Source organism: Natator depressus, chromosome 6 (genome assembly GCF_965152275.1).
Source record: "Natator depressus isolate rNatDep1 chromosome 6, rNatDep2.hap1, whole genome shotgun sequence".
NCBI classification, from domain to species: domain Eukaryota; kingdom Metazoa; phylum Chordata; order Testudines; family Cheloniidae; genus Natator; species Natator depressus.
In genome coordinates this window covers 25,463,169-25,476,315 of record NC_134239.1, presented here as the reverse complement: position 1 = coordinate 25,476,315, position 13,147 = coordinate 25,463,169, and the positions used below count along the sequence as shown (strand labels likewise).

At 49.2% G+C, this 13,147-nt stretch overlaps 1 protein-coding gene across 2 annotated transcripts in view; it reads left to right on the top strand.

Annotated features, from left to right (window-relative positions):
- Positions 1-13,147, top strand: part of DUSP8 (dual specificity phosphatase 8) — a 78,464-nt gene that overhangs the window by 51,933 nt on the left and 13,384 nt on the right. The window contains exon 1 of one of the 2 annotated variants that reach the window (XM_074956907.1): positions 8,797-8,997. The exons of the other annotated variant lie outside the window; for it this stretch is intronic. Coding sequence (XP_074813008.1) covers positions 8,880-8,997 — 118 coding nt within the window. The 5' untranslated portion in view covers positions 8,797-8,879. Of the gene's footprint in view, positions 1-8,796; positions 8,998-13,147 lie in introns of those variants that run through there. 2 annotated transcript variants of the gene reach the window in all.

Here is a 13,147-nt window from a genome sequence, read left to right as displayed (position 1 = left end):
GTATTTCCCAGGACAAACAGGCTGCCCAGGACACTGGTTGCTGTCTGTTCAGAGTCAGGTAGCAGGTGTAATTGCTGCACTCAAGGTTCCATACAGCATTTCCTATGCAAACCTACTTCATTCTTAAGGTAAAAAACATTACAGATAAAACTCATTAAAAACAATAAAAGAAACTGCATGCATGCTAATAAGCTCAGCAGACTTCACCCTACCCTTAACATGGATTCTGGCAGGAACAGTCCTTCAGATCCCCACCCAAGGGTGATTCCTTGTGGTGACAAATTCATCACAACTTCAGGCTCAGAGCAAGCACCCATTCTTATGTTGCCTCCGGAGGCCCAGTCCTTCCAATCCTACCCTAAAGCTGGGGTCCTCTCTGGCCCAGGGATCTTGTCCACTTGCTGAATCAGAAAGAAGGCCCTGAGCCTATTTAAAACCAGACTATTTCTCCAAAAAACCCTTTCTTTGTCTGCTGGTCCCTGGAGAGTCTAGTTTGAACCAGTATATGTGCACCTCTCCACCTCAGTAGTTTACCCTTCCTATGGAAATACATAGTACCCCAATAACAAATATACAATTGTCTTTTTAATGCAATAGACCCCAAAGGTATTAACCTAATTCAATAAAGTTCATGCAGGAGATATTGCAGGAAATTGTCGTCTGTCCTATGACGATGCCTATGGTTGGTGGAGTGGTAATTGTCTGCAGTGTGTTTTTCCTCTTGGTTCTCCCCAAGCCCCTGATTTTCAGAGGGAGCGGGCATCCAGAATAACAGTTGAACACCGTATGAGATGCTGGGAGCCTGGCACTTAAAAAAAAAAAAAGAAAGAAAAGAAAAAAAATCAAATCACTAGTTTGTGTCTAAATATGGTCTTAGAATCCTAACTGTGGGCACTAGTGTTTTTTTATGTGTGTGTGTTTTTTTTTTTAACAATCGTGGCCCCATTGACTGACTAACTCTATCACATGGCTGTTCTCAGTTTCAAAATAACAGAGGAGCTGCTTTCTTTACTGCAGCAAAGTCCTGTAAAACTGCCTAGGTTGAGCCAGGGCAGAGATGCTATGGCCCTGAATACTCTGCTTGCTTGGTGAGCTCAGGCTGTTTGGAAATGGAACCTTTCTAGGGTAGTGTTCATGGAGGTTTCTACCTTACGGTACCTCACAACCACTGCTCTGGTAGGGACCTAAATCCAGCTATGGTCACTTGTTATCAAAGCAAAGTGAGTGGGGATTGGAGCGTAATATCCAAATCCCCTTTTGGGTGCTAGGAAGGAGTGGTTTCTCCAGGCTGAGGTGTAGCATCCTGGTAAGCTCTCACCCCTTCCCATCACACCCCACCCTTGCATTTGAACTCATGGATATCTTTGCCTGTTTTCTTCCCGGGGGAGCAGTGGCTGCATTGCTGGAATGGGTTAAGCTAGGTCACATATGTATGAGCTGATTGTATTCCTGGCCTATGTTCTAAACATCCCTGTTTAGTAACACTGTCGTCAGAGGACTTGTTTTCCTGATTCTATAATTACTCCTTGGAGCTACAACCCCCTTGCTCCCCCCCTCCCCCCAACGGCTGCATGTTTAACAATTGGACGAAGAAGGGGAGACAAGGATGTGAGGGGAGGAAAAAGGGGGGGGACGGGAGTGGGAGAACAAGTTGCCAAGAGTTACAAAACCATCATGTCATTTCATATCTCATTTCTGGAAAGCTACAAGGGGAGGAAGGAAACTTTTCCCAGTAAGGGATCCTGACAGACAGGAACCTGTGCCCAGTTATGATTTCCTTCCTTTTGAGCAACCTAGTGCCCCCTCCCTTCCCCCGCGCCCACCCTCCCCCCCCCCCCCATCATCCCCTTTTCCTGAGGCCCATGTGAAAGGTTTGAAATTGTGATGATTATAAGCTCCCTGTGATGGAAGGGGGAGGGAAACGCTGGACACTAACCAGTTGGGTTATCGCCAATCCTTGCATATGTGTGTAAGTGCTGAAGACCGACTCTTTGCTCCTTGGTGTTGCAGACGCTTCATGCCAGTTTCCTCCCAAGTATAATGCTGCCAACTTCAGTGGAGTTACACCAAGGATGACTCTGACCCTCATTAGCATTTATGATAATATATGCTGCAGGAGTACTAGGTGACCCAATTGGGGTAGGCAGTGGGCACACACCTAGGGAGAGACTGTTCCTGTCCCAAACAGTCTAAATAGACAAGAAGGAAGCATTGTCCCCATTTTACAGATGAGGGAACTGAGGCACAGAGAGACTTACCCAAGGTCACACAGGAAGTTTGGAGCAGAGGTAGGACCTGAACCCGGATCTTCTGAGTCCCAGCGGCTTACCTACAAGACCATGCTTTCTCTCTGATCATCATTTTAGTGTGTGTTACCTCCTTTGTAAATGGTTCATTTGATCTTTCCTCCTTCTCTTCTTGAAGAGCCCCCTTATCCCAATGTTGCGTTACTGCCCTTGCCATTATATATTTAACAAACAGGAGAGCCCTGTGTGTAAGAAGTCCTATTCCTGGAGCCACTAAAAACTAGATGGAACCACCTGCTGAGGCAGACATCAGAGGGGCCAGTCCTGCAGTGGCCACCTCGAGAGAGCGCCTCGGGCAGGCTGAGGGACTCTTTTCATCTCTCGTGTCTATGCAGAATGATCTAAAAGGAACGGTAAATATGAGAAAGGGTGTCTCTGGCACTGAGGAAATCTCTCTTCCTCCCCCATATTAGCCCCCAAACAAGGGTCACACCTGGTGAAGGAAAGGGGTGGAGCTTCAGGAGCAGAGCAGGGGAGAAGCAACTCTAAAGGAATGTCGACACTGCCGCTGGAAGCATGCTTCCCGGCTGGGGTAGACAAATGCCTCAGCCACCACCCACCTTATCCCATTTACACTGCTATTTTTAGCACACTAGCTCTGCTGGAGGGTAGCACATATCTATCGACCCGCATCTCCCAGCTGCAGTGTAGATCCACTCTAAGGAGGGAGGGCTAGAGATGTTATTTCTAGGGAGGAATTTTCAGTTGGAATTGGATTCATTACTGCTCCCCGTGAAGATGGGTTCTGTTGCCTGTGGGCGCATTTGTCTTTTACAAGGGTGAGCGGGGATGCAGAGCATAGGCCAGCCTTTCTTATGAAGGGCTCTGATAAAGCATCCTGCATTACAGATCTCAGCCAGAGATGCCCCAGCCATGCTGGGCAGAGCCAAAAAGCAGGTCCAAACTCTTCCTGAAGGAACCCACAGCCCAAAAATAACAGCTTTAGCATCTCTCAGCCATGAGGGAGTTAGTCCCTCCTGTTACTAAAGGGTAGTAAATGAAGACAATATATTCATAGATTCAAGGCCCACAGGGACAATTATGATCATGTATCATGATCATAATATATCATCATGATCATAATGATCATGCTTGGCTTAATGGTGAAATCCTAGCGGATCTTAAACATAAAAAAGAAGCTTACAAAAAGTGGAAGGTTGGACATATGACCAGGGAAGAGTATAAAAATATTGCTCGGGCATGTAGGAAAGATATCAGGAGGGCCAAATCGCACCTGGAGCTGCAGCTAGCAAGAGATGTCAAGAGTAACAAGAAGGGTTTCTTCAGGTATGTTGGCAACAAGAAGAAAGCCAAGGAAAGTGTGGGCCCCTTACTGAATGAGGGAGGCAACCTAGTGACAGAGGATGTGGAAAAAGCTAATGTACTCAATGCTTTTTTTGCCTCTGTTTTCACTAACAAGGTCAGCTCCCAGACTGCTGCGCTGGGCATCACAAAATGGGGAAGAGATGGCCAGCGCTCTGTGGAGATAGAGGTGGTTAGGGACTATTTAGAAAAGCTGGACGTGCACAAGTCCATGGGGCCGGACGAGTTGCATCCGAGAGTGCTGAAGGAATTGGCGGCTGTGATTGCAGAGCCCTTGGCCATTATCTTTGAAAACTCGTGGCGAACGGGGGAAGTCCCGGATGACTGGAAAAAGGCTAATGTAGTGCCAATCTTTAAAAAAGGGAAGAAGGAGGATCCTGGGAACTACAGGCCAGTCAGCCTCACCTCAGTCCCTGGAAAAATCATGGAGCAGGTCCTCAAAGAATCAATCCTGAAGCACTTACACGAGAGGAAAGTGATCAGGAACAGTCAGCATGGATTCACCAAGGGAAGGTCATGCCTGACTAATCTAATCGCCTTTTATGATGAGATTACTGGTTCTGTGGATGAAGGGAAAGCAGTGGATGTATTGTTTCTTGACTTTAGCAAAGCTTTTGACACGGTCTCCCACAGTATTCTTGTCAGCAAGTTAAGGAAGTATGGGCTGGATGAATGCACTATAAGGTGGGTAGAAAGCTGGCTAGATTGTCGGGCTCAACGGGTAGTGATCAATGGCTCCATGTCTAGTTGGCAGCCGGTGTCAAGTGGAGTGCCCCAGGGGTCGGTCCTGGGGCCGGTTTTGTTCAATATCTTCATAAATGATCTGGAGGATGGTGTGGATTGCACTCTCAGCAAATTTGCGGATGATAGTAAACTGGGAGGAGTGGTAGATACGCTGGAGGGGAGGGGTAGGATACAGAAGGACCTAGACAAATTGGAGGATTGGGCCAAAAGAAATCTGATGAGGTTCAATAAGGATAAGTGCAGGGTCCTGCACTTAGGATGGAAGAATCCAATGCACCGCTACAGACTAGGGACCGAATGGCTAGGCAGCAGTTCTGCGGAAAAGGACCTAGGGGTGACAGTGGACGAGAAGCTGGATATGAGTCAGCAGTGTGCCCTTGTTGCCAAGAAGGCCAATGGCATTTTGGGATGTATAAGTAGGGGCATAGCGAGCAGATCGAGGGATGTGATCGTTCCCCTCTATTCGACACTGGTGAGGCCTCATCTGGAGTACTGTGTCCAGTTTTGGGCCCCACACTACAAGAAGGATGTGGATAAATTGGAGAGAGTCCAGCGAAGGGCAACAAAAATGATTAGGGGTCTAGAGCACATGACTTATGAGGAGAGGCTGAGGGGGCTGGGATTGTTTAGTCTGCAGAAGAGAAGAATGAGGGGGGATTTGATAGCTGCTTTCAACTACCTGAAAGGGGGTTCCAAAGAGGATGGCTCTAGACTGTTCTCAATGGTAGCAGATGACAGAACGAGGAGTAATGGTCTCAAGTTGCAATGGGGGAGGTTTAGATTGGATATTAGGAAAAACTTTTTCACTAAGAGGGTGGTGAAACACTGGAATGCGTTACCTAGGGAGGTGGTAGAATCTCCTTCCTTAGAGGTTTTTAAGGTCAGGCTTGACAAAGCCCTGGCTGGGATGATTTAACTGGGAATTGGTCCTGCTTCGCGCAGGGGGTTGGACTAGATGACCTTCTGGGGTCCCTTCCAATCCTGATATTCTATGATTCTATGATCATAGGACAGACCATAGGATTTCACGCAGTAATTCCTGCATGGAGTCCATAATTAGACCAGTATCAGAAGGGTAGCCATGTTAGTCTGGATCTGTAAAAGCGGCAAAGAGTCCTGTGGCACCTTGTAGACTAACAGACGTATTGGAGCATAAGCTTTCATGGGTGAATACCCACTTCGTCAGATGCAGCCGACGAAGTAATTAGACCATTTCATGGAAAATGGGATTTAACCAGCCATTGCCCGTGCTGCCATCTGGGTATAATTTCACTCCCATCCACACTGCAAATGCAAGTGTGTTGGAAGAACTGGTTGCAGCAGAGTTGTCCTCCAACATGGTTGCAGCATAGATGAGTCCATGCAATGTAGACAGGACTATTAAATTTCCCCATGATTCAGCTGCCCGCCCGGGTAGACAGTGAGAATCTGCATTACGTGACGGAAGCATGTTTTACACTTCCCCCATCACCGTTTCAAGTGTAGCATGGACAGGACCACTACGAAGTGCAACAGCATCTGTTGTCCCCGTCTTCTTTGCTAGTCAATGTTGTGCTTGGTGGGAAGAGACCCCGTCTTGTGGGAACAATTTCCCAGCTTCCCAAGTGTTGCTTTTGGTCTAACACTGATCATTTTTTCCAACCTGGTTTGAATGTGCTTTGAGTGTTATCCAACCTGAGGCTCTGACCCACATCTGACAATAATAAAACTCACAATAACAAGCCTCATTAAAACACTGGCTCCACGAGCTGGGGGGTGGGGTGGGGGGAAGGGGAGTTCATTTCGTGCTGGTGACCTCATCTCACGTGATGTCACTTAAAGGAAAAACATTGACGTCTCCCATGTATAACTCAGCCTTGTGTTTCTCCGCCTGTAAATCTTCAGAGTTCAAAGATACAATGTGTCCCATCTGCCTAGTCTAATCCTGAGCAATTTCCTGGAGGTTTGGGAAGAATTCAGAACAAGAAACCTTTAAAGAACCGTGATGAGATGTTTAAAGAGTTCCAAGAGTTTGTGGGAGCCAGGGAAGGGGAACGAATACTCCTCTCCCAAAAGAGGAAGAGGGTCTGCTCATGAGGTCACAGTTTATGAATCAAGCCGCATTATGAATGGGAACAGACCATTCATGTAAAATACAGTGAAAAGTTACATACACCTGAAAAGAAGCCTAGGCAATGCGTGCGTCTCCTCCAGTAGACTGTAGGGTGTACGTATGGAGGAGTGTCTCAAATAGAGAAGAGGCTGTGGCTTAGGAGAATGCAGATGGGATAGGGAGCCGTTTGCATCTAGCCTGCAGGTTTGACTCCACTTCAGGTTGGGAGTTATTGGAAGTTGTCTTCTCATGAGTGTTTGGCCCGTGTGAGTTCTGAGGTTTCAGTCCAGGTCTTAATGAACGCTTGACCATGTCACAAAATCGACCACTGTAACTGGGCTGCATTGGTGCCTTTGTGTGGATGGCCTGCGTCACCACTCAGTATAGAGACCAAGAAGCAGAGGGGGAGAGAGTAAAGATGGCCTAATAGTTAGAGCACTAGCCTAGGGCTTGGGAGAGTGGGTTCAAGTCCTTGCCCCACCACAGACCTCCTGTGTGACCCTGGGCAAGTCATTCAGAGCAGGTCTACAAGTAAAACGCTGCGCCCGTGCAGCCGTGCCACTGAAGCACTTCAGTGAAGATGCTCTTACGCCACCCCACCGGGAGAGCTCCCATCGGTGTCCTTAATCCACCTGTGTGAGAGTCAGTAGCTATGTCAACAGGAGGGCTTCTCCTGTTAACATCACACCGTCTGCACTGGGGATTAGGTTGGTATAATTGTGTCACTCAGGGGTGTGAAAAATCCACGCCCTGGAGCAATGGCGTTATACCAATGTAAGTTTATAGTGTAGGTCTGGCTTTTGAGCTCCACAGAGCTCTTCTTCAGGTCTGGGAAACGTACTCAGCGTCCCAGCTAAATACAAGATGGAACAGATTGTTGAGCATAAGCAGTTAACACGCTTTTTAAGAGGCCATTCAAAGTGAAGTGGCTCATTAACACCAATAAAAGATATTCCCTCATCAGCGGTGTCTCTTATTTCCTGGGACCAGTACAGCTACAGCAACACTGCCCACAGAATCATTTCGAATTTGTTCCTGTTGATTTCTCTGAACCCCCCACAGGATTTTCTGACAGAGGAAGCAAGCAGAACTCTGTGTCTAGTGGTAAGCAGTTACACCAGGTGCTGAGGTTAGGGGTGTGGTAAGACTGAACAGGACTCAGATCCACCAAATCCTCAAACTCCAGCCCCACCTCTGCAAAATCAGTCAGGGTGTCCTGATTTGCCACTTAAATCCAGTGTAGCCACTAATCCCAGATCAACCCCTTCTTCTTGCTCTTTCTATGGTACTTATATGGCCCACCGCACTGCAGTATTTGAGCACCTCCCAATCTTTCTTGGATATATCCTCATAATGCCCCTGTGAAGTAGGGTTGTGTTGTTATCCCCATTTTACAGATGAGGAGCTGAGGCACGGAGACACTAAGTGACTCCTCCAAGGTCACACAGTCCATGGCAGAGCAGGGACTCAAACCCGGGTCTCCCAAATCCCAGGTGAGTGCCCTAACTGCTGGACCATTCTTCCCTTCTCATCATTGATGGGCCTCCAAGCAACCCTCACCTGCAGCCTACATCTCTGCCAGATTATTCCTCCCATCCCCCAAATTCCTTTTCTCAAGAAAAACCTTCTGCTCTCAGGCTTCAGTGAAAAAGAACATCAAAGAGTTAAAAAGAAACAAGCCAGTCTTCTCATTGTATCTACCACTGAGAACACGGGGTGATGGGGAAAGGTTTGCTGCGCTCCATCCAGAACCATAAAAACACTGTGCTTAGCATTTGTGTTGGTGCTTAGGTTCCATGGCGATGGACCCTGGACAATTGCATTAGATAGACAGTACAGAGCTTTCTACCTTCAACTCACTGTAGGACTATTAACTCATCAAAGTAAATCACACTCACTTCAAATGGAACAAAGGTCTGTTTGCTGCAGCTCCTCTTGGCTTCAGGGAGCTGGCCGTCCCCTGCAGGCATTCAGGGAGCAATTATTTCCGAGAGCAAGCAAGGTCAATGGGGAAAAAAGGGATGTTGCCCCTTTAAGCAGTTGAGTGAAGCATGTGTCAGTGGTGTAGCCTATGAGTTAAACTGCGTGTCTGTGTGCTGAGTAAGGAATGCGGTTGCATGCCTGACCCCTTAGCTGTGATCAGCAGGGTTGTTGCTCATGTGCTGAGCTCATTCGGGCTCGCTGGAGCTGGAGGTGCGCGCACACACGCAGGGAGAGAAGGGAGAGAAAAGAAGCTGTAGTGCGGGAAAAGGGTGTTAGGGTCTCTCTCTTCCCCCCCCCCCCTTTATTTTAATTCCTCCTGGACGCTGGATTTTGGGGGGAGTTCAGGCTTTTTTTTATTATTATTTTTGCCTGTCAGCTGTTGTTTTGCTAGGGCAAGCAGTGCCTCTGTGAGACGCAGCCCAGCTGCCTGGATGCCTCTGGATGTTATGATTGTGCCCTCCGAGGACCAGTTCTGGATGGACATGCATGAGGGGCAGATGAAGCTGAAAATCAGGGTGCGGAGGATGAAGGAGAGCAGGGACATGCGAGGTTTGTTGGCTAGCTCCTTTCCTTTGGGGGCTGGGGGGGGCTGTTTGCTGAGCCTGACCCATGCTGTAAGAGGCTGTCTTTGCAGAGCAGCTTATGTGCAGGCAATGTAAAGGTGTCAGGCAGCTGGCATCTTGCAGGCATGAGGTTAGAGGGATCCAGGGGACATTTTTGGATGGGGGTGGAATACCAGGAATTTTCAACCTTTGCAATTTCAGGAAGCTTTTTGGAGGGCATCTGGCCTGTCCCTCCAGGGGATTCAGGGGGTGGCAAAAGAAGAAATGAGATCTTTTGCTGCAGAGTATGGCAGGTGAGGTTCTGCTGTTGACTGCAAGGGGAGAGGGAAGGATGCGACTGGCATTAGGAGGTGGTGTCAGCTGAGTTTCCCCGTGTGACTTGCTTGGGCTCCCATCTAGAAACCAGGAGTGCTGCTTGTTTGGTGGAACTAGCTAAGTTGGGACTAAATCCTGCAAATTTGGAGTGGCTAAGCAGGGGTGGAAGAGAACACTCCCAGGAGGAGGGTGTGGGGGGGGGGCTCCGTCCTTATGTACCCCGACTTGCACTCCTCCAGGACGGGAGGACACAGAGGAGATGGTGCATTCATGTAGGCAACTCCAAGCATTGAGCAGCATCGTGCACTAGTTGCTGGGCTGCAAGGGGCCAGTGAAGCAATCGTCATCTGTCCCCCGTGGGGCGGGGGCCAAAGGGAGCAATTCCCCCAGACGAAAGTGATGATTGCGGACAGGGTGTTCATAGAAACAATATTCAGAAAATGACACTGCTTCACCCTGCCTCCAACCAACCAACCAAATAGCCCCTGCTGCCCGTTTCACTTCTCCCCCACTGAGACAATCACTGAATTCCCCTCTTGCAAGTGCCTTTTCAAAAAAGGGATTTTACAGTGTCTTAGCTCCACAGCACTAGGGTGAGAGGAGGAAAGGGGGAAATGAAATAGAGCGGCTTAAAATATGCCTAGCCTCGAATGACCTAGTTTGCCAAATGGGTTAATCAAGCAACTCCCCACCCCCCCAACCATCGTCATCCCTTAAAATGGGAATCTGCTAAATGAGCTTGGCATGTTTTTGTGGTGTGAGCCACATAACCCAGTGATGGTGTAATTAGTAATAGGTCAGTCGTGGAAATGACACATTCTTCTTTACTTAGAACAAGTAAAGCTGGTCCAGAGCAGGCACGGTCACCAGGGGAAAATCAGGAAGAGCAACTTTGGGGGCTGGAGCTTTCTTTTTTAAGGACGTACCAAAAACCCAGTTGGCAAGACGAGGGGAGGAGCAGGCAACAAGGCTTACCTGGTCTTTAGGCTCATAGGATGAATCTACGAGGTCAACAACTGCTGGCATAAAATCAAGAATAAGTATTGGCCAGGACAGCCAAAGCAAGCTCAAGGTTGGTGGGTGGCAGCAGTTTGGGAGGGAAGGAAGTGGACAAGTGGGGAACGTACGTGGATCAATAATGGGGCGCTCGTTCATCTGCTTCTCATACCAACTGGCTGGAAGAAAGATCCTGCAATGGGGTGTTGAAATCTGCTGATGGTGCCAAACTAAGGGAGAGGGAGGGTATAAAGAGAGAGGTCAGTCGATACAACACTGTGAGATTCAGCGTGACTAGGAGCAGAGAGGATAGATGTATGTTTCCCTCCACTGTGATAAGGTTGGAGGGAGTGGAAGACCCTGAATAGAGAATATATGCTCGTAGGCCATAAAACACAGAGCAGAAGGAGGGTCTGGGGAGCCAGCAAACACAGCTGAGGGGGCCTTCTAGTCTAGCCCCTGTGTAAGGAATCAGTGAGGCCACATCTGGAATGCTCTAAGGAGTTCTGGCCATGTCTTCTACAAAAAGGAATATTGGAGACGTATGTAGGCATTGTCCAGCACAGGGCGAGTTGACCTGACTGAGCGGAGGGCAGGATCTTTAGTTAGTTGGGAAGAAGGGAAACCAGAACTCATTTCTTAATTATGGAGAAGACGACAGAAAGCCACAAATTTCCCACGCAGGTGCCCATACAACTCAGTCCTGACCTGCAGCCACCCCTGCTCTTGCAGTGCTGGGTCCTGACAAGCCGTGATACTTGCTCCCCCAGCCCTTGAGACCCAGCCGTGGCTGTCACACTTATTTCAGCAGGAAGCTTGGTGGGGTGGGAGTCGTTCTTGTGCATTGAGACAGTCATTGTGCAAAAACAAAAGGGCCAAACATGGGACCTCGTCCAATGGAGAAATGATGAGGATGGTGGGGCGGAGGGGAAATCTAAAACTTCCCAGAGAGCAGAAAGCCCTGACCCACACCAAGAAACTTTCCAAAGGGTGATGAGTAAGGGTGTTAGTAAATGCCCTTTCATCATCTCACTCAGCAGCTGGCATGACTGGGCCGCCACCAAGCAAAAGAATGAGGTAGGAGCCAGGGGAGGTAATGCTTCAGTGAGGGATTTTCCCAGAGGCCGAGAAAATGATGCTACTTTGGTATCTGAAGGCAGCTGTCCTTGTCCAGCCCCTCTGCTCTACGTGCTTTTCTCCCTTTCTCTGTCCTGCTTCGAAGGAATCTTGGCCAGCATGTTCAGTCATGTCACTGACTAGGAGAACAGGGTGGGTTTAACTGAAACTGAATAAGAGACAAAGGGCTGGTATTTTTTAGGGGCCAGATCCTGCCGTTCTCAGGTCTTTACTCAGACTGAACTCTCATTGACTCGCTGCCCAAGCAAGGACTATAGGGTCTGTGCCCCAATTCAGCAAGGTACTTAAGCACATGCCTAACTTTAAACACCTCTCATTGACTTAAGTGGGACTTGTCCTTTCACTTAGGCATGTGTTTAAATACCTTGCTGAATTGAGGCCTTGACCCTTAAGGAGGAAAGTGACATCTCTGTTTCTCAAAGACGAGCGCTTAATGCGTCCGGCTGATTAAAAGCCTGTAATGACTATCCCCGGGCACATCGGAGGCTGTGGATTCACTGCTGGCACTGCCAAGCAGCTTGGGAAGCCCAGCCACAGTTATGAGCACTGAGGTTTTAAATGGCGGTATCACAGGGGGACGAGCATGAAGAGCTGTTTCCAGTCGACGGGCAGGAGATCTGGAAGCAGATGGCTTTATGTAATCCTGGAGTGAGAGCCAGCCCTGGCAGGGCTGTGCGGGAGCAACATGAGACTAATTGTTCATAAGGCTGTACCTGACTTGCATGGGCAACTGCATGCACTGCTGCACCTTTTCCACGTGCTCATCAGGGAGCATCTCCGAATCACGAGCCCGCTGCCTGCATTGACCGACACCAATGCCCAGCGAGGGAGGAGCCTACGGTGACTCTCCCACTCAAAGGCACAGCGCTGTTGGGGGGACAGAGACTGTCTCACCCTAGAGCGGATGTGCGTTAGCACCTCCAGGTGCAGGCAGCTTTTATCTCCCGGGAGTAGGTCCTTTGCCGCTCTGGGTCATACCAGAAGGCGGGGTTTCAGGCTGCAGTGCCGGCTCAGGTACCCGACATCACAGCCATACCAGGAAGCAGCCGCTGCGGTTAAACAGCAGTTATTGGAAAGATGGGGACCAGCCATAACCTGTCCCTAGAACAAACCTCCAGTGTCTACTGGCTGCTCCCGGAGAGAGAGGAAGATGGGGCAGAATGGCCCGTGAGCCAGCTAGCTCAAACAGAGGCTGCCGCTCTGGGGCTGTGCCCCCGTCCCCCTCCTCTTCTCTGCTAAGGACAGCTCTGCTCTTGCTGGTGTGAAAGTGCAGCCCTCCTTCCCTGTTGCATGCACAAAAGAAAGGGAGGGGTGAGGACATGGGACACTTTTCTGCTGTCCAATATGGCTTACCACAGACAGCCCTTATGCCCTAAGGGTAGAGGGGTGTTTGTGGAAAGCACGTGCACCAGTGCGTCAGAGGCACCCATGGGAGCTGGAGAGTGCCAGAGAGCACCTCCAGGAGCAAAGCACTGTCTCTGTGTTAGAGCATCGCTTTGGCGCTTGTTACTGGGGGGGGGGGTTGTTTGTATATATAAAGCCTAATCCTTCCCAGTTGAAGTCAGTGGGAGTTTTCCCTTTTATTCCGATGGGAGCAGGACCGAGGCCCCAGTGGCACAGATAAGCATGGTGTTTCAGTGGAGACTTGGAGGGGTGAGCCCATGCGGCGGGAAATAAACGGGGAGCCT